Genomic DNA, 22,060 nt, shown 5'->3' with positions numbered 1-22,060 from the left:
GTTACAATTTCCTGGGATAATTACGCCTTTAGGGGTGATACAATTACTATCTATGCTAATTTAAACATATATCCTGAAATGTCGAAAAACTTGAAGAGCAAGCTGTGATGGCAATTACCAGCAAAGTCGTTTCACCTCAAATGATGCAAAGTTCATTCAAGTCAGCAGCTGGTTTTTTCCAGGCAGAGATAGTGGATAAACGTTCCAACGATAAGGGGAATAGAGTGCTGGGGTTAGCTTTGATGATGGGGTGACTAATAACCATGCCACATCTTAGGCACGGTGAAGTAACTTTGATCGCTCAATAGAAAATTGATGGCTCAATTAGTAAGTAATAGAGTTCAAACGTAATCATCCATCAAGTGGCTCATTGTGATATCCAAGAAATGACCATTATATAGACACTCCGAGCCCTTCTGATTTTTTACAGAAGCTTTCTACGATACGTGACCTAAGAGTGAGTCCCATCCATAAATATTCATTTCTCTAGAGAATAGTATGAACACCCATCAGAGGTATCGAAAAACACAAGACTCTGTCAATCAATAATTGATGTACGAAGGCTCTATTCATTTTTCGTCAGTTCATGGTCAGAAATACTAAATACAGCAGGCATTTAAAGAATACTTCAGATTTTAATCATAGTAAACTTCAGCGGTTGAAAGAAATCTTTGCATTCTTTGCCACATTAGAATTGATCACTAAGTAAGCACATCAAGTACCACATTATATTATTCAAACTTAAGGTTCCTGTCTTACCTAATAAAACCACCAAAGTAGGCCTACTTGAATAGCACAGTCTTGCCAAGAATATCCTTGATTCCACAGCGAAGTCAGATTAAGCGAATGTTAAATGCGGAAGTTGCCAACGCGGCTTAGAGCTGCATGAAAAGTTATGAGAGAGTCTATACCTGTCAGACAACACAATAACAAGAATACATTTTTACTGCTTCTCAACGATGCTGCAGAGAATTTTCGACTTTCTTGAGTTTTAACGTTATCCCTAAAACGTGGTCATGTCTAAGATCAGAAGATATTTGAGCCAATTTTGTATAGAGTTAAGCCATTAATTACAGCACACGTTTTGAAGATGTGGGCAAAATGCATTATACACAGAGAGAGTATTCACAATTTCCATGTTATATATCTTCTTAAGGTGACAGTATCAGAGATCGGCATCGCATAAATGGGATCTGATGTCCCAATATCCTATACATCAAACTAATGTACACACACTTACGTCGGACTGATTGACATAAGCTGAGGCCACTTGAGCCACGTTACCAGACGAATATAGACGATAAATTTCTTATCAGGCTCCAACTCTCCGAATATGTTCATGTAAATCATTTAACTTCAATCTCGAAATCTTTTCGGTATCATACGACCAGATTCAAGATTCAGCGTTCACTGTGTTTGACGGAAATGATATTTTTGTCTCGTTAATGTGCATTTGTAGGACTCGTGGAAGAGTACCACTATAGAACCATCGAGTATGCGTCTTACTAATGCGTCTTGTATAACTAATGATCACGCGAATTAGCCGACGTTATCCAAATGTCATACATGAACGAGTCGCACAACCGGTTTCTACTACAACTTTTCATTTCACTTTCAATATATACTGTTCGGAGGTGGTTTAAATAACCTCACGCAGATGACGCTCAGCGAAAAAAGTTCTAAGGGAAATGTTCGGTAATGCGCGTTGAGCTTTACGTGCGACAACAGCTTTATTATTGCGGAGCTACTACCAGTGGCACAAAGTTTATCAATATTGAAATAAATTCCATCGAGAGGGAATCAAGTCACGGATTGGATTTATGTGTAGTGGAAGTTTCCACGTACTGCTTGTTAATGCCGCGTCACAGATAATGCGCCCATCAAAATTGCCATCTCGGCGAATATTAAGCCACCGTATTCTGATAGTGAATTCCTGCGCGGTCAAATGGCACCGATAGGCATTAATTTCAAATGCGCCAGACAATGATGATGTAAATCCCCGCATACGTCGTTTTCCATGCGTGAAGATGTCAGAAAGTCAACATAAGATTTTTTAGAAGCTGAATCAGTTCTAAAAAAAGTTCAGCATTTAGATCAAACATGACGAACCATTTTTCAACAAGGGAAACTTGATACGGGAAGGAAGTTTAATGCCTTTTCTCTCTAAATCAGCGACATTTCCTTCTCAAGATTAAATTGATACGGGGAAATTCAGTCACGTAGATTAGACTCACAAGAGCCTACACTTGTTCGTCAAACTTGTCACATAACGCCGGAGCGCTCGAGTAACTTATTCTTTTCCAATAGCAGTTCTGAGATTTTTCCATGTAATTGCCAATAATCTGTATGGCAAAATGTGCAGGTCTGTAAGTTCCGATCTCAGTAGTGGCAATTTCAGAATCATCAGAATCACCGATATGATGCATTCTAACTATGAAGTGGTTCCATAGTCCAGGATTGCTGTAATAATCAACTCTCTCAAGCGTGTGCTTGTTGAACAAGAATACATGATAATCGATCTATATTTTTCCCCACAGTCGTCAGTAGTCGAGACAAACTATGCTATTCGTTATAGAGACCTCGGTGCTATGTGTTTCAATTTTCAATTGCACAGGTTTCCATTTTCCTCCCCCCCCCCCCCCGAGTTTAAAGGTTTTGTTTTATCTTAAGCCGCATTCACACAACCTTATTTACACTGGTCTAAATTTGGCCCGTTCCAATTTAGTATGGACCAAGCATTCATACTTGCAAAGTCCATTCCATATAAGTCGGTTCAAATTTGGACCGACCTAAAAGACTGATCCAGGTCCATTCTAAATTTTGGAATGGACTAAATCTGTGTGTGGACAGAAACTGGTTCCAGGTCCGTTCTAAATCATACTCTGCGGTATGAATTCAATTTTAATAAACTGATCACCCATTGATCATCAAGCTGATTTACAAGATTTATAGAGTTTTCAGATTTTATACAATTTCTTTATTGCCTTAAACTTTAATGTAGGCTATTTAGGATTATCATTTATCATAAAATCTGTCAATTGCATGTGTTGCTTGCGGAATATCCGTTTTAATTGTTTTGAAAATGTCCTAGAATTTACCATAGAATTTACCATGCGTCCAGATAGGATGATAAACTGCAGTCAGCAAAATTTTTAGAATAAATAACAGCCACATAGGCCTAAGATAAATCTATCATCTGGATATTCATTTCAGGGTAAAATACACATGGCGACATTTTGCGGGGCCTGTGATAACTCTCTGTAGCCAATTCAGCTGGGTGTGTATTAATGCACACTCTGATTTGGCCTGTTCTAAATTTGGAACGTACCTGGTACAGTAGGGACCCATCTAGTGATAGTGTGAATGTGGCTTTAATGCGAACATGCAGGATTATCTCTTATCAAACATTGACAAGTGCTAGTGAAATATGTCTACGCTAATGCGTCCTTCTACATCTTATTAATATTCAATCATCTTATCATGGATTTATAGATTCAAGGTACTATAGAAACAAGAACTGTCAAGGCAACGATTTCTTAAACCATTTGAGGGTCGGTCTGTATTGCATAATTCATACCAATTCACTGTAAATGGCAATGATATGCAAATTTCAATATACAAGTAAAAATTCATTAAAAGGACGGACTGGATAAAAATGTTCACAATATCATCCATCACAGATATCAGTGTATAGATGCTGTGTGTGGCTGGAGTTCCAAACTAATTGAAATGCCTTGAATAAAGTCCGCATTGATAAAGGTTAGGTTCGTACGTCCCCGATATGATCATGACTTTGGAAATGATAGACCAATAGATTCCAAACGACTGCACAGATTGGCTGAACGTGAATACCATTAAACCTATATTAATCACTCCCGGCTAAGAAATTAAACCTCTCAGGCTACACTGAGACTAGAAGGTCCTAGAGCAGGGATCATTGACTTGATCCCTGCTCTAGGTAGCAAAGTCATACAAGATCAAGACTTGCCATCCTAAAATGTCAGAAAACAAGGATTTGAACAATGCCCATATTTTGTCAAGCTAAATCTCGATGTGGATTGCACAGACTTGAATCGTGATTTTTATCGCAGTGTTTGCAACCATGTTGTTCTCAAAGATACCAGGCCCTCGATAGACAGCATATCCGATATCAAAACAGAATACCTGACAAGGATGTTAAGATCGCTAATGGATGATAATCATTTGTAGCTAGGCTTATTGTAGAACAAACAATTTGTCAATTTCCATTTTTAGTTTAAAGTATCCATCATTTATCTAATGCCTGACACCATAAACTATCGCGGTTGCTGCTTGATGGATTTAGTATTGATTCAGTACATTATTTGAGCTCAGGTGGCATGGTAAAATTAGCCTTGAATGTGCACCTCACCGGGTCGAAGGAGCTTTCAGTTAACAGAACCCAAGTAAGGTTTCCTAATATCCTGACATTAACTTAACATTTCTGCTACCTTACAAGGTGTATAGGTTCCATCTTCTAGTTCCCTAGTCAATTAACTTTGCAAACCACCTTAAAACACATCTTTGTTGCTGGTAGTATCCCTCGATGATTGCGACCTGCGTCTTATCCTAACTATATTCTCTAACACTTCTGATACACTGAGCGCCGTACTAGCAATTTGTGAAGCACTTTAGAAAAATGGATGCGACACTTGAGAGTCGATGCAGTAAATCAAATCAGTTGGGAACATTCAATCTATGAAGAACCTGCCTTATATACATAGATACATTCTATATTACATTACGAGACGAGTCGATTAGTAACAACGTTTTGCTTTTTAAGAAGTTCTCGAATCATGACGCTCGCTTTTTCAGGATTTTCTACCAATCTCGACGATACTTCACAGCTTTATAGCGCAATTCGTTTCGCATCAATCACATTCAGGTCCATTGCGTCGCCAGAAAATCTGCGAAGAACTCGGAGATGAAACTACTCGAGCCTAGCACGAACACAAGGTTCAGTGTGAATGCGTATGGTAAAATGTAGTTATCTTTACTGATACTCAGCTGTACTACGTACATATACGGATAATGTCCAGTGGCTGATGTTGTCATCGGTCCCCATTTCCACCTCATTCGATGAAATACAAACAAGGATCAAAAAGATTTTCATTCCCGTCACATCCGTCAGATGATACGTCAACGAAGGGTTGAATTCTTCATCCTGACGCCGCTACGGGCGAATTCAGAACGCGCTTAATTCAATCATTCTTTATTTCCCGTTGCGTGTCGGAATAGTTTAAATACAAAGAACGTAGTAGTAGTCTATATTGACTGAATGACTTCTACGATCTGAAATCAAATTAATAAAGCTCTCGGTATCAGGGGATTATTAAACTCGACTGAAACGCGGGAAACAGATGCAGGAAATTCAATCCCAAATTCAATGAATTTACATCGACAACCAGACGATCATCCAGTCGCCTTAGATCTTCGCATTTATTAATATTTTGAAAAAGACGAGTCGCTTCGAATCGATATTTCTAAACCCGTCGTTTGTTATTCATAAGGGGAGAAACTTATTGAAAAGCACAAACTGTGCATGGAATAAAGTTACAGCCTCAGACATATTCTTGATACTTATCATCAGCTGAAGAAGTGAAAGATCTGACAATGTGCTATTTTTTGGCGTCAAGTTAGTTTTCTTTATACGCGCATCGGTTAGAACATCCAAAATCTGGCTACATTACGATCACCTTGAGAGACAGGTGATGACGAAATTTTCATAAATTGACACCGCACAACGAGTTATTTGTTCATATCATTATTCATAACCAGAGGCGATTACCTACAGAAAAAATGGCTTGGCGTGCATTCATAATTCATGCGCACACCTCAAATGATAAACCACCTTTCCATCCCACAAAACCCTTAGTAAATTGTGGCCTCCCCTCGAGGGATAATCATCCGAGCATTATTCGCGAGATATATGGTGGATAAGACGACAACATTGTCATAAAGCCTCATCAAGCTTTCCCCCCTGAAGTGTCACAATAAAACTTGGCAATTAATTAGCGACATCAGCACACCACAAATCACCGATGTTTAGATGCTAGAACAGTCAACAAGGTCTCAATCAGCTCGGTTACCCCAAGGCGAGGAGGGAATTCAAACGTTGAATCATGCAGTAGGATCCTTTATGATGATAAAAATAACTCATCCTGTCAGCTGTGGCAGGATATTGTAGCTTTTCTATTTTTTTTCTGTGAACAGTAGCAGAACTACAATCTAGCCTAAGGCAACCACCTTTCTGCATGTCAGAAAAACGAAATCGCGAAGTCAAAATCTGGAAGAAGCGATTAATCCGTAATATGCACGATGAAACCCGAACTCGTGCGCTCAAGTAAGAAAGTCAATTAAAGAAGTTCTAGACGCGAATAATGATATAAAAGTCTTCAGATGCTGGTCTCTGACAATTTACAGCCACTGTCATGTCGCTCACTTCGAAGAGAATCAAGTGGCTCGATGAAATTCACAGTAAATCTTCATAAAAGCTGAATTCAATTGACTACCTGTAACTACTAAAGCATAGGAACTTCCTTTATGCACTGCCGGTTATCAACTCGGAGAAATTGATCATTTTGTCAGTCGTATAAAATAGAAATTATTCCTTAGAAAATATCATCAAAGAAGCGAATGAATTACGATATCAATCCAATCATTTTGCACGAGAATCCTGGGGGTAATCTAAATTGCAGAATTCACATCGATGATAAAGGACTTTTGCTGGCAAATCGTGGTGAATAATTAAGTCTTTTCCTTAACATTAGAAAAGGTCAAATCTAATATGTGAGTTATCACATTCGAAGAAGGTACGAACGCATAAATCATAAAATGAGGCTGCTTGTGGTATGTGAAGGATGAAGATAACGATGTCTAACTATAAGTGTGGTATAGCTCTTGATATTTGCTAGAAAAATGTCAGTATTTTTGGCATTTTTATCGACATTTCTTTTCGCATTAATCTCAAACAGCTGCAGGTTTATGTGCGGCAACGTAAGATAATACTAAGTAATATTTAGGTACAATCGAGATTACGGCATAACTACCAACAGGGATTTTCACATCAGAATCGAACAAAAATTATGACAGAGAGGCTTCAAAAGCCAGGCAATCAATCTATGTAGAAACAGAATAAAGAATGCCTATATGATATTTCAGTAGTAAATTTCTACCTGGAATGAACAGTAATATTGCACAGGTTATTCCTGTAACTTGTTTACATAGGTATACCAGTTCATATGAAGCAGATTGATGAATTTAGTACATATACAACTCAAACATCAGACAACTACTACAGTCAGAGGTGCATTTAGAAAACGGGTGCACTAGTATATAGGGTAGTACTTGTAGTACTTTTAAGTGGATTACTGTTTTCCGTAATGATTACTGTGAAAAATGGGAAACCAACATAGACAGCAGAATATTATTGAAAATTGCAAGGCCACTGAGCCAAAAAGGGTACATAAAAAGCACCAACCCTATATATCGACCTGATTTGCTGATCATCTTGATCATCTAAATATCAAGAATAATTCTTTCAAAAGCACAAACCTTTAGAATTCTAATGTACTGTGGCTGATTCAGGCCACATTTACAAAAGGTTTTAACACTCAATCTCAACCATTTTATTCTATATCACATGAAAACTCCGCATTGAAACCAATGTTTCGTGTGGTCTTTTTAACATTAATTACTACATTATGAAAAGTTGGTGTTAATGTGGCGTTAAAACAAAAAAGACCATGTTAAAATGAAAAGTTGGTTTCAATGTGGCTTTATTACTAAAATTGGGTTTACATGGAGTTTTCATGGCATGCAGTAAGAAAAATGAATCTGTGGAGACTAAGCGTCATTCTCTTTTTGGCCAGAATCAGCCACCATACCTATGCTATATTCAATATATATCAGTCTTACTAGCTTAGACGGAAAGCTGATTTAGGTAACAGTGAATATATCTAGCAAATTGTTTTTCTTATGAATAAATACACTCTTATTCAGAGATATTTACCTTTAGCGTAACAGCGTGGAGACGTGGAGACGAGCTCTCTAATTCCTGTGAGAAGCAGCAATGAAACGGCCTCCACTGCTACGTGTGAGATAGCGATGGCAATTATAGTCTGCTACAAGTTCACAAGACTTTTCCTACCAGATCTGACTTTATCTCGTCTGATGGATATTTCATAAAAAATCTTTTCAAGCAAGAGAATCCCTAGGCAGAACGATAGCGCAATCACTTTGAAGTAAAAGAGAAAAAGTGAAACCTAATTACTCCCCGTTGAAATGAAAGTTATTGATAGCGAAAACTCGACAAGCTCTAAGTTGTCGTTAAAACCTTTCAAAAGGTTGCAGAATATTCTCATCAGCACTGTCATATTCTACAAAGATAAGTACACTGTATAGACTGAAAAGCGCAACCATGTATACTTCGTAAATTAAAAACTTTAAAATTACCCGTGAAATTTGCTTCCGAAAAAAATTCAGTGGGTCGAATCTAAAATCAAACTTTTTCCTATTTTTAAAGTATTTCTATGCACTAAAAATATTTCAAAACAGTGTACCTTCAAAAAGAAGCCACAGTCGCGTGCGCTATGTATACGTTTCTTAATATACCTTCAGTGAGGCAACGATCCCTACCGGAAATAAACTATTATTCAGACAATAATAGCACTGTGGTAATAAGTTATAAGTCCATGGTTATATAGTGAAAGCAATTTGCTCATTACGGCGCCCGTAGATCAAGTGAAGGGATAATGACTTCAGGTGACAAGTTCACTGTACGGAGCGCAATACCTATTCAAAATTCCCTGTACATTTCGGTTTAATGAGCTTGATTTTTTAAATGTGTAGTTTTCATCATCAATGACCCGAGAGAGGATGATTGCCAGTCTCTTCAGACTCCGATGCAATTACGATTTCATCCATGTGGCAGGTACTTGTAAAAACTACTATCAGTCGGAATTAGTTTTCGACATGGAGGTATAAGACAGGATAAATCAATGATAAGCTCATGTTGGAGACATCCATTTTACAAATCACTGTTAACATACAAATATATATGTTCCAGATGGGGAATTGTAACTGAGGCTTAACTACTGGAATATAAGAATTACCTAATATTGACCAACCAATTTCTAAGAGAAACCCGTGTGTTTGTTTGGTTTCTTTTTCTTTCCCGGTACGCTGTTCTCTGCAAATGGGAGTTGTTTGTTTGTTTGAGGGGCTGTTCAAACTTAACCCCAAGAAATTGCTGTGAAAGTGTGTAAAAAGTAAATCCGCTATACAAATACTCGGCAAAGATTAGTTTTATTCACGGCTGGCTGCTAAAGGATTTCACGTGTAAATAAAGAACAGTTGAGGTTTATCATGTAATCTTGTAATCATAATGTTTTATACTCACTATAATTTCCCTTGAGTTAAATTAGGAAAACATACGGTAGACTAGCTTATTCATGATATAATCATACATAAAATATTAACTTCGGAATATTTTCATCTGAAAAGTGGTCCATCTGTCTCCATGTATGATAGTCAAATGAAAAAAAACTGCTATCACGTGTAAGTTGTTTCTTTTTATGTGACGGAGTTCATATTTCTGCCAAATATAAAAGCAAAATGTCTTTGAACATCTCATGTTTCATACCATTCTTTCTAACAGATCGTGTTAATCATGATATGTTGAAAGGTTATACTTTCTCTGGTTTTCATTTAACCACACCTCTATGATTAGCCCAGAGATGCATGATACATGAATAATAATGTACAATATCTTTAAACCACCAACCTTGAGCACAAACGAATATTTCAGGGACATTTGAAACAATTGGGGAAGTGACAGTGAAATTACGCGCACTCCAGGGATCGAACCTGGGTCTCGTACGTAGAAGGCAAGCAAGCTAACCACTAGACCAATAGTCTTGGCCAGTGATTATGCAGCTTGTCTTATGCCCACTTGGGAACTGGTAATGCCACAGTCAGACAATATCAATATACAACACCCCCTAGTGAATTTACCCAGAAGACGATGACCTAGAAACTTGCCACACTCCTAGAACATCATCAACTTTGCAATACAGCTTGCATATATTTGAATACTCAACTCCCCCTGGTGGAGAGAACAATGTACAAGGGTTAATCCCAATCCTACGAGAGATCATGTCCTGCAACCAGTGATACATAAAATGCCAAATTCTATCAATGCTTATCAGGCATATCTCATATTATGATGGGATTAGCAATATCTATGAGGGGCTTCATAGAATATCTGCCGAAACACCTCCGTCAAATTGGATCCATAGTCTTAACATCATCTCAGGCAAAGTGTGTAACATTTATATGACTGCTTCCATATATAAGAAAGAACCTTTGATATCTTTTGAAGACTCAGTTGATATCGTGATATTAATTCTACTCAGGACCCCCGTGAGGTAACAATATCTTATACCCAGGCATCCAGGCCAATGAACAAAAATCTTTCAAAATATACCTTTGAGACAAATATACCCATAAAGCAGAAAATATGATGAATTATGTTAGCATCCTCAGGGGAGAATGAATGAAAAATACATCTAACTTTGGAGGTATAATATTCACAGAAATCCTAACAACCCTATGTTTTATTTAATACTGGTAAGTCTCACTGTTCAACTGGGAATAATAACATTATTAGTCTTTTTTAGCTAATGGAGTATGAGGAAATTCTCTAAACTAGAACAGCCAGTCCTACACTCATGAGTATTTCACAATGTACACAGTACAATGGTCGAGCACCAATTGAAAAAATACGGATCATGATTTATGTAGAATGAGCGCAGGAAAAAATATTGCGTCGTTTTAATTCAATTGACACAACTAAAAGCGCAATTCCAATTAAAGATTCAGTCTATAATCGGTCTCCAGGCACTGTCCAGAGTAATTCAAGCTCAGAGTATATCATTCATAAAACCACTTACTGTTTTAGAGTTAATCATAAAACCTAGGACTACTTAGGCCCGCGCAGGATCCTGCATTGCACCCTGTGATGGTAAATAGATTAAATTTCGAAGACAAGATATTTGGAAAAAAAAATTTACTAACAGGATTGAGTTCCACATTTAGATTTAAGTGTTTAAATCCTGGTTCATTCCAACTCATGGTATAAACATTCACTGTAGATTTACTTTTATCTGAACAGAGCAAGGTTAGTCTGAATAAAGCATTGGCGATCAATATACAAGCTAAGGTGCCTATATTTCAAGGAGTTGGCAATGTTTGCTCAGAAGTGACATAGTTGTTTAAACAAAGTGATGTTGATTTCAAGCATTTCGATCACCAGTTTGCTGTTTATATAGCAACAACAATATTTCTAACTATGAATAACATACCAATCAAAAACCTGCGAGATGGCCTCGAAAAATACGTACGATTATCAAAAAGTTAGAATCAGCTAAGATCTAACTCCTAAGATGGAGAAGATTTTAGCTCAGCTAAGATGTAAGCTTATCTTGGCTAAATGTGAGATCATTTTTTGGCATAACCTTTCTTCTATTGTCAGAAATATATATACATGCTTATTCCGACACTAATTTCCACACGATCAATTCACGTCAGGCTCATGTGAAATGTTCATCAAATTACATAATTTGCATTTCATCGAGAAACAAATGAAAAAACGAGTGATCAAAATTACTTTTGATTTCGATTTTTTTTTCATTTGCTTTCAACGTTCAATGGCACCGCGGTGCTTTCCTGATATAATACGATACCTGACTAACTTTGAATAATAGATTTCACGATAATATCTCGTGCGAGCAGAAATTTGCTTCATCGCGGTTAAGAATCTTACACGACGCCATTGATCACCGCGCGCGAAACGACGACTTTCTTACCCTACAAACATTTTTGATTGATTGCATCCAACGCGCGATGAACATCCATCGAATTGACACGGACTTATTCCATTCCATCATCGCAAAATAATGTGACACAAACCCTGTTCAATGTTTCAGTTTAACCATCGAAAAGCGTCGCGTACAATTCCAACAAGCTCCCAGTCCTTAACAATGAGAATTTAATGCGCTTTGATAATGTATAAGGAAGATCATAGGCGCAAGTTTAAAATAATGGGCCGTCGTTCCGAGATAGTAAGTTATTAAAGGACACAAATCATTTTTTGATAAAAGCAGGATTTGTGAGGATAAATAATGTAGAGATTGATGTTGAATCTATGACGAGACTGTGTGGCTTGTTGTAGCGAATACGTGCGATGATGAGTTATCTTATTACTGATGTGTAAATGGCAATTTTGGATTCATCAAGAAATTGCTAAATAATATCGATAACTGACTTTACCGTTGACAAACTCATATCAATGTAAATTGAATAATCACATTGTAATAAACTGCTAGGGAGGACTCATTCCAGAAATACTGTATTTGAAGTCGACGTGAATTATGAACTGTAAATTGCGCATGCATGAGACATATTGAATGCAGAAATAGCAGTTTCCTTGAAGGTGAAAAATCTTTTTTCTCGCATCAAGCAACAATTATTTCTAAAGAGTAGACCCGAGGGAGATAACAATAAGATACAATAACTTGCAGTTAGTTTGTGCCAATTGCGATTCAATGCAGGTTGCTATCAACAATAAAAAAAAAAACCTTAATTCTGATGGGAACGCGAACATGTGTTTACATTGATTCAGTAAAAGAGAGATCATCCAAAAACAAATTGTGAAATGATTTTTACTGTTGCTGCATCAATCTGACAACACTGGTTGAGTGGCATAAGATGCAGATTAGGTAAAAATGCCAAATCATGAGTTGTCATATTTGATGGTAGGCAAAATTAAGTTGCTGCAGAGACATACAGTAGGCAAAAGGCATATGGACAATTCCCAAATAGGTAACACAACCAAATACCGCATGTACCCAGGACAAAATGCCATTGATTCTATCTTATGTGTTTAAAACAGATGTCTAATACATTGAACTTGAACACAATTTGATATTATTTGGCCAATACCCAACATGAATGAAAAATCAATACATCTGATTCCCAAAATGTTTATTCCATTCTCACCTTTTAATGGTTGAATATAGAAGCAAGAAGCGGTACACAGTAATTCAGTCACAGGTTAACACAGGAACTGAAAATATAAATGATTATAAATTATTAACAATGAAATAGAAAGAGAAGGGGCACATTAACAAGAAATGTATTAGTTGTATATATTGAGATTGATTTCTCTGATAAAATCTTTCAATTTCTCGTCGCAAATCGTCGAAGTTTCACTGATCCATAGTTTGTAATGGATTTTAGTAATGGACTGATACAATGCGTGACTGGAGGGTGTGCAAACGCGCAGACGTTTCTCTATTAAATCTCGAAACTCAGATAATGGACGAAGGCACTAATTTCAAACGAGTCCGTGCCGAAAAACGAAATTAATTCTAATCGATTTGGATGTACTTCAGTAACAAATAATTCATATTTTACCAGAAACATGCACTGCAGGCTAGGATCTTGAATTTGTAATATTATCATGTAAATATACATTAACGACTCCCAAATGATCATAGAATTTCAGAGAGAATTTCGCTGCCCATAGTTTTTATGTTTGAGAGAATTTTTTCTGATTTACGTGACATATCTCATATCCCAACAGGATTTTATTTCCTGTTGCTGGCTCGTTCTCTCTATCTGTCTCTAATGACCGATTGAAGCTCTCGGAAAACCGATATCTCGATTGCGCGATGAGTCTCTATCCACGGAAAGTGCACAAAAACAATCACATTTTCGTTACTATATCAAACAAGAATACCTCAGAGGTAATACATGTGATTCGCAAAAATTGATTGATAACGTTCATTTCACTTGGTGCTGGGGACAGAGGTTTAAACAAATAAACAAATCTAGCTTTATGGTGTCAATAATAACATAATTCCTGTGGATAATTAGAGAGATTTCTGGCAGCCCAAAAATCATCCCCAAGAACAATGTTTCATAAACGTCATCTTATTATGCTGGTACTATGATATAGGCCTGTAATTGTATGCTGTTAAATGCAAGCAATATACAGGAATATATTAATGCATGTTATAAATTCACTATTTATCCTCATGAAACATGCAACACAGGTGTATATGCATCATTCTACATGAATAAGTAAAAAAGCTAGATTCAATATAATATTAAATATCATTTATGAATATCACCTGTACATACACATATATACAGTTCATAGAATATTATACCAAAATCCTCTTATCTTTCGCAGTCAAAACCAAGTAAATATCACAGGAAAGATGTTATTACGTTAAATAGATAGATGAAGTATGTACATTTAATTTTAAGCTCAATTTTCTTTTTGAAAACAATGAATTCGATTAGAATCCGAATTCGATTGAAGCTCTGATAATAGACTGTATTCACTATGAAATCTTGATTACAATTAGAAGATATTATAGACCTAGCTAATGAAATAGACACTGGCAGCAATTTATCACCATGATGAAAATACCCAGTGATCCAAGAAGCACCTACCTTACTGCAAGTGTAATTTCCACATTTAGCTCAGCCACACTAATATACGCGCATAAAGGCAGTAGTGGCACAGTGATGATGACAATGATGCAACAACGACGGAACTGCTACTAATGGCTCGTAATTGACACCAATAAGTTAAACAAAGTAGGAAAGGTTCAGTCAAGCTGGTGTACACCTCTCCAGTTAAACTAATACAGTAGGCCTACCTCGTATCAAAATAACAGATCTCATCTAGACCTATCATTAGCTACTGATATATGCTATGGTATATACCAGTACTTACTGATACAAGTACATGTTGAGTTGTATGAAAGTATTCAATCTACTGAATATGTACCTTCATAATTCTAACCACATTCATACAGTTTCAGTTTCAATAGAGAAAGTTATAAATTTCCATTAAAAAAGTGAAATAATGTGACTATTATATCTTATTTTTCTATTTAAGAAAATCAGTCACATGATGAACTTGTTTGAATTACTGAATGAATTCAAGCGACATTACTTCCTTTTTGAAATTTATAGCTAAGAAAAAATTCGGCAAGTTATTCTTAGTAACATGTGACTCATATAGATCTACAAAGGTTCATAATAAAAAACTTCTCGACGTTAAAAGAACATAGATCAATACTTTAAAGACTTCTTGCTAAAAAAGCCAAAAAGCTGTGCCATCAATTTTGTTTAGGTCCACAGACCCTTATTTAAAGATTTCTGAATGAAAAACAGCCAGAAAACTGCAGACACACTCATCTCATCCAAAGTTTAAGATAATGTAATCTATTTAAATGACAAGCAGAACTCTCAGTAACTCACTGAAACCCTATGTTCTCAAACAATCTGGTTATATGTGCCGGGGATTCATTGGCAATATTCATTTAAGATACAGCCTAATAACTCTGCCTCTCTGAAGTTAGGCACTGACCAGGGGATGCAGGCACTCTTTTGAAGTTTGACTCTCTTGTCAAGTCCATCAAATACTAAGGAGTCCTATAGAAAATGTAAGATAATATATTAACTAATATTAGTAAGTGTAAGGGTTTCTGGCAGAATGAAGACAACATTTTCAACTTCAGGTTAACCACCTTTCTTCTCTGACAGCCTGTTTGTTTTATGTTGGCACTTCTGCTGCTCTACTAGACCTATCACAAACATAGGGTTAGTCAGCTGTGGTGATTCTAGGTGTGGCCTGTCTTTGTTTTCCTACATACTTCGGTCAAACATTAGGAGTGCTGCACACACTCTTGCTTCTGAGTAGTAGTTAGGGTGACCAGTGCCAGCAGTCAGTCAGGAACACTTTCCAAAAACGGCTTATTCTGCCAATTTCGGCGTTTTCCGCCAATAACGGCAGAATCAGCCGTTTATGGATCACTCAGTTTTGAAACTTTTACAGTCGTTTATGGCTTAATCAGCCACTTTCAGCTCACTAAGTTTCGAGTTTTGCTTTAAAGTTTTTTGCGCACTTCCGGTCAAATTAGCGCATGTTGCCGATTACGTCATAATCTCGAGCAGACGATAAGCTTTAATATGACGCTAGGATGGAAATTTTTGAGCTAGGTAAAGTGGTCAAATTCACGTTTTTCTAAATGATTACGTCATATGCAGCCCAAAAACTCTGGGAAAACTCTCAAAACTACTACAGCATGAAACAAGTTTATTAATCATGATTTTTGTTAAAAATAAATTTGGGAACTAGTTTTAAAAACTACTATAAAGTTTTCAATTAAATGTTGCCATGGGTACACATAAAAACATTCGCCATTTCTGGCGTATTCCGCCGTTTTTGGCGTAGCTAGTTTTATAATCATAAACTATTAAGCCATTATTGGCAGTCCACTTGTTATTTATGAGGATTCCCCCACCCGCTTAGACTTTTTCCCTAGTGTCTACAGGGTACTTTTTTTCGGAATAAAATAATTAATTTGCTGAGGTGAACGGATGTGTAAATATTATATGTTGAAAATAAAAATAAAATTATTATTATAATTATCGTTCTCATAAGACAAATCAATCATGGATGTATAAACTAGTGTATCAAAAATCTAGTTTTAAGTTTTGCCCATGGTCTTATCTTGCCTAATAAAGCATAGAATGGTTGAGGGATATATTGGACTGCATATGATGTTGGTTAATTGAAGGTAATTAAGATCTTCGATGCCTCCCAGCTAATTGGACTTGTGATGGGTAGTGATTGAATGAATTGGTGGCCGATGACGTTACAACACTCAAAATCAATACAGCTTTATCTAGATTCATTACAAAATAAAGCAGACATTTTCGAAACAATTTGGGATACATGTATGTATATATTTATTACATAGAATACAGGTATAAAGAAAGAACAGAATTCAAATACATTTGCCATCGGAAACCCGTACATTTATATTTAATTCTTTCTTGAAGCCTGGAATGGATCAATGAGATTCATTTTTCGGCGCAAATATACAAATGTATGCCAGCAGAAAAGCGATGATGTCATAATAAGGACTCCCATCGAACTAAGCACTATAAATAGCACATGTAAAACTATCTAAGCTAAAACGCCGTTTCTGGCGATGTAGTTTTAAAAACTGTAACAGCTGAAAACAGCGGAAATGGCGTTTTTTAAGAACAAGCCAAAAATGGCAGAAAACGCCGATTTCGGCTAAATTGGCAGAAGCAGTTTAAAACTGAGTAATCCATAAATGGCTGATTCCGCCGTTATTGGCGGAAAACGCCGAAATTGGCAGAATAAGCCGTTTTTGGAAAGTGTTCCTGACTGGCAGTGGTGACACTATTTTTTTTTGGAGTCTGCTTGTAAACTTTTTTCAAACTTTTGTAGTGACTATTTGCACCCCAGCAGCAGGTTGTCCCCTTTTATTAGATATGAGTGTTAATGGTTACTACTATGACTCGTGATAAGGAAATTACTCACTTACTTACTAAAGACGAACGTAGTTAAAAACTTTCGAAGTTTTTGTAGTGCGGTAAATAGCCAGTAGGGTTTCCCAGGGAAATCCTCAAATATGACGTCATGATCACATGATAGTACAAAATGGCCGCCATCATGAAATTACTATTTGCAAATTTTTGTTTGTTTTATCTGGCAATTTCGGTGGTTTCGCACGAAATTCCAGTGTTAATTTGGTCATCACACAAGTAAGATAATGTCAAGCTACGATTCTCACTTTTTTGTTGTATCATATTTGGTCTATACTTCGTGTTATCTGATAAAACGTCTAAAATCCAATACAAATGTGCTTTATTGCCTGCCTACTGCTGATCTTGCCACCGAATTCTAAATCTAAGTTATTTTACCTTTTCCAACCTATTTCAAGGCGTAGAATTTGATGCTTTCTCTACTTCTTTTCAGATTAGCCGATGTGTTACCACCGTTAGCCGGCCATACAATCAATGAGGAGGTTTTTAGGAATGACTATCTGCGTAAATTAGTCTGTAAAGATTGCCAGAAACATACTTTAGTCGTTTTTCTCCAGGATAAGGTAACACATCCTATGATGTCTTATTCTTTTGTGAAAATTACCCAAAAGAGACCTAAGTTGGGTAATGATTTTTACATGCTTTTTTAAATCTTTTAGCTATCCCTTGATGACATAACGAAATATGGAAATGTGTTCAGTGATAAGTCTAATGGTGGAGCATTCCCTCATATTAAGGTATTCAATAATGATCAACAGTGTCATCACATCTCCCTTGTTACCTTTATGCTTGATATATGAATCTTTGTTGTTTCACGTTCAGGAGTATATGGAAAGCTTGCCATCCTTGACTCTTTCTTCAGTGAAAGGTCCAGCAGATGCCTTGAAGAAACTAAAGGATATGTTCCAGGGACGGGTCCACCATTTGAAATCAGGACAGTCTTTGAAAGATGTCAAACTTACCGGCAGAAATCTAATCGTGTATAATCTTGCTGTAACTAATAACGAAATCACAGCTGAACAAATAGCTAAAAATGGTAAGTTACTTGGCATTGTTTGATGTTTATTGAGCAATTAAATGTTTACTCACTATTGTTTTAATGGTTTTTCAGATGCGCAGATTTCAAAAACAGTTGAAGAGCTGAAAGAGTTAGGTATTCCATATACTGCTATGTACACTGCTAATGAACCTTCAGTGGTGAGTAGGCAAAACTCTTTTTCTATTTTTTCTGAGTATAATGAAAAAAAAGCCAATATTCCTTTTGCTGCCCCAGGTATATGGCAGAGATGAGAATTCCCCGCGGATCCGCGGTTTCCCGCGGATTTCAGTATTGAAAAATATCAATTTTCCAAATAGTCCAAAAATGATGTAAAAGTATGGGGGGGGGGGGTGATGATCTCACTCAATTGGTCCGGCGCGATCGGTAATCAGGTGAACTGTAAAAGCGTTCAGTGCCTGTTTTACTTATCGTCACGTAAAAGTATCGCATTTCAATGCATATTCATTGCAACACAGTGATTTTGTATGTACATTTGTACTACGATGAGTTTGTATGTATTTTATCGATCGGTTGCAGACACGCACGCACAGCAACAGTAGTAACGTATATAGGTCTACTTACTGTTGCTGCGTGTGTGTGGCGAACGCTTTCGGATATTATACACTACTTGGTGATGATTTTTAGTGAGCATTCATCGGCGCATTTTTACTGCAATAATTCAGGGCTCGACCCGTAATGCATGAGATGCTGAATGTCATCAAATGAGGATGTACCACATTGGAACTAGCCATTACCTTCCAAAATATAATAGTCGTTCATGGGTTCGAGATCGCTCTAAGTGCTCGGAAAACGTATTTAATTTCTAAAATTTTCTTGGGGGAGGACCCCCAAACCCCCCCGAAATAGCTTCGCGCCTTCGGCGCTCGCTAGTGCTGACGGCTACGCCGTCAGCTGGTTCGCGTATGTCACTCAAGACAAATAACCCGCGGATTTTACAGGTCGGCGTTCTCATCCCTGATATGGACTGCAGGGGACAAGAATATGTAAATGAATATATGATTGGCCTATACCTGATAATGAAGATTTGACCAGAACAGGGGTTTTACTACTAATTACAGGTGAAAAGTGACTGGTACCACGGTAACATGGGACGTCATTTGCTTGCTACAGCAGATGATAAATCTAATGGCACTCTAGTTGAAGTTTCTGGTTGTATGTTATATGCTCAGGAAATACGCCTTAAACCGTCGAAGAACTCATCCGATGAATTGCTGTCCAATAAACCAAAAACCGATGGTTCGAAATGTAACAATGCAACTGGTGGAACGTAAGTATCAGATAGGCCTAACATTAAAATTTGAATTATGCTACATTCAGTTCATTTCTGGAGCTTCACTGAGCATGTACTGGGAAATGGGAGCTTATTAATTATGCATCTATAAGCATATTTCATTCCAGAAATTAAGTGTTGTCCTAATTTCGGTTTCTAATTTTTGGTTTCCAGGTTGAAACTCTCGTGGACCAAGCAAGGCGAATTAAATAGTGTTGTTATTGAGTAAGTAAAATGTCCAAAAGTGTTTATCGAATTAGGTCGGTGAACGGCTTCAAAGAACACATATGTAAATATCCTCAGATTTATCTCAATCAACTTAAGCTTTACACATTTATGTGTGTTATCTTACAGAATAGAATTTGCTGTATCCAAGAAAGGTGGTCTATGGAAAATTGGTAACATGAGCTTAACTGCAAAGGGCAAAATCAATGGCACTGAAGTAAATGCAGACAATATGCCATTAGAAGCCTCTTTTGTTTATGCGCCATTGGGTGCTTCTTACCATTGTTATCCGCGTACACAAATTCTAGCTAAAGGTAATGCGACAGCTGATTCCGCCTCCTTGGTCTTCAAAGGCTTACAGGTATGTCATATCTTACATAGTTCGTTTTTCATATCCGTAAAATGAACGGGACCTCAATTATCTGCATTTTCATGATGAGAGATTTTGAAAGATCTAAAAAACTTTTTTGCAGATTCAACCAGCAGCGAAGAAAGGCAGATTTGGCCCGGCAAATGATTGTGTTGGTTTTTTCACGATACCAATATTTTCAGGGCTGATTGTAGCATTGATATTGATTGCTATTCTCGGTTATGGAATTGGTATGATAGCTAATATTACAACTCAAGATCGATTTGACGATCCAAAAGGAAAACCACTCAATGTGCATGTGCCTGAACAGGATAAGTGATCAATAGGTAGAATAGGGATGATAATTATGTCAGATATAACTTAACAATGCAGCGAAAATGTGCTGTGACTTTGCAGTGTCTGTAAAATTTAATTTCATTGATCGATAGCAATAGGCAATTGTTCTAAAATACTGGTAGTTCATTATCCAATCATGGAAAGGGATATACATGTATCAGGATTGGATTTTGAACCTAAGAATATAATCTAACTCGAAATGAACATAAACGCTATAATACAAGATACATATTTATTGTTTTCTTCTAGTCAGGTGTACATCTTCGTTTGAACGGATGTACGTTAGAATTTATTGATTGTAAAATACATATAGAAATGACTTCAATTGGATGTGCATGTATGAATGCATAGAGAAGGAATTCATTATTAGAATGTTATTTACTAATAAAAATGTGTTTTGTTAAAATTGTCTATAAACAACACATGTACATATGGTACTGTTACAATTGGTGTCTGTTTTTTTGGCGTTATAGATAAACTAACATGCGCTTATGATAATATTATATATAGAACAAACCATGAATGTAGGATGCAAAGCACAACTGTAATCAAAGCTACATTAATAACCATGTGAATATATACTAATCTTCCATCGTTTAACTGACTAAAAACTGAATCCTATTTTACAGAGAAAAAAGTAAATGTGTCATAATGTAAAATACGATGTAGAAAATTGTTTCAGTTGTATACTGGTATGTCCTCGTATTGTCGAGATACTTTAATAAGTGTTGAAACATTCCATTTCTTTAAATTCATTCATAGAGACTGATTAGATATTTCATGGTTTCTTTACGAGTCCACTATGGCTGCATGTATGTTATCGATATATGACTGGTTTCATTAAGTAATCAAAGAACAAAAAGCATTGTAGAATATTTCTGGGGGCTTCATCATATGTTGTAAAATAGAAAATATATTATAAAAATATAGAAAGTGTATTTGATGTAATCTTGGTTTTCTCTTTTTGTATTTAGACTGTTACACAGTCTTTTCTTTCCCAAGATTTAAGTCTGTAATGAAAGAGATGAGACCTCCAAGAGATAAGACCTCCATGGTTTTGTAGCAAGTCTACGAAGTGCTACTTTTGGAAATCTTTGTTAATGCCCTGCTTGCACTTACTTTTCACAAACGGCTGAAAAGTGCTACCTTTTTGACGTCATTGCTCACTGGCTGCTTTACCAACTACTAATACATTCGCTGAGGAAAGAGTTCTATTTAAAGTGGTTTGAAAATCGTTTTTCAAAGCTTTTACGTTGGAGCAATTATCACTTCAAACAAATACGCTTTAAATGATGAATGAAATGATACTTATTCCTCGCCTTTGATCTACTCGAAGTTT

The 22,060-nt window shown here is 36.6% G+C and overlaps 2 protein-coding genes across 5 annotated transcripts in view; one reads left to right on the top strand and one right to left on the bottom strand.

Annotated features, from left to right (window-relative positions):
* Positions 1-17,482, bottom strand: part of LOC141902934 (protein kinase C delta type-like) — a 37,694-nt gene extending 20,212 nt beyond the window's left edge. For 2 of the 4 annotated variants that reach the window (XM_074790900.1, XM_074790903.1), the window contains exons 1-2: positions 14,542-14,745; positions 13,078-13,144 (exon numbers count right to left, since the gene is read on the bottom strand). The gene's annotated coding sequence lies outside the window, so the exon portion shown is untranslated. Of the gene's footprint in view, positions 1-759; positions 892-13,077; positions 13,145-14,541; positions 14,746-15,466; positions 15,532-17,463 lie in introns of those variants that run through there. The other 2 variants (XM_074790901.1, XM_074790902.1) reach the window with 2 other exon arrangements.
* Positions 17,483-17,576: 94 nt separating this feature from the next.
* LOC141901477 (V-type proton ATPase subunit S1-like) lies at positions 17,577-21,652 on the top strand. Its single transcript, XM_074788740.1, has 9 exons — positions 17,577-17,679; positions 17,894-18,023; positions 18,120-18,197; positions 18,283-18,496; positions 18,572-18,657; positions 19,579-19,787; positions 19,965-20,015; positions 20,145-20,376; positions 20,489-21,652. The coding sequence occupies exons 1-9, from the start codon at positions 17,588-17,590 to the stop codon at positions 20,702-20,704; spliced, it is 1,308 nt and encodes a 435-aa protein (XP_074644841.1). The 5' UTR covers positions 17,577-17,587; the 3' UTR covers positions 20,705-21,652.
* Positions 21,653-22,060: the final 408 nt, after the last annotated feature.

This window comes from Tubulanus polymorphus, chromosome 3, assembly GCF_964204645.1.
Source record: "Tubulanus polymorphus chromosome 3, tnTubPoly1.2, whole genome shotgun sequence".
Classification (NCBI taxonomy): domain Eukaryota; kingdom Metazoa; phylum Nemertea; class Palaeonemertea; order Tubulaniformes; family Tubulanidae; genus Tubulanus; species Tubulanus polymorphus.
Note: the sequence above shows the minus strand (reverse complement) of the source record. Positions and strands in the feature narration are given on the sequence as shown.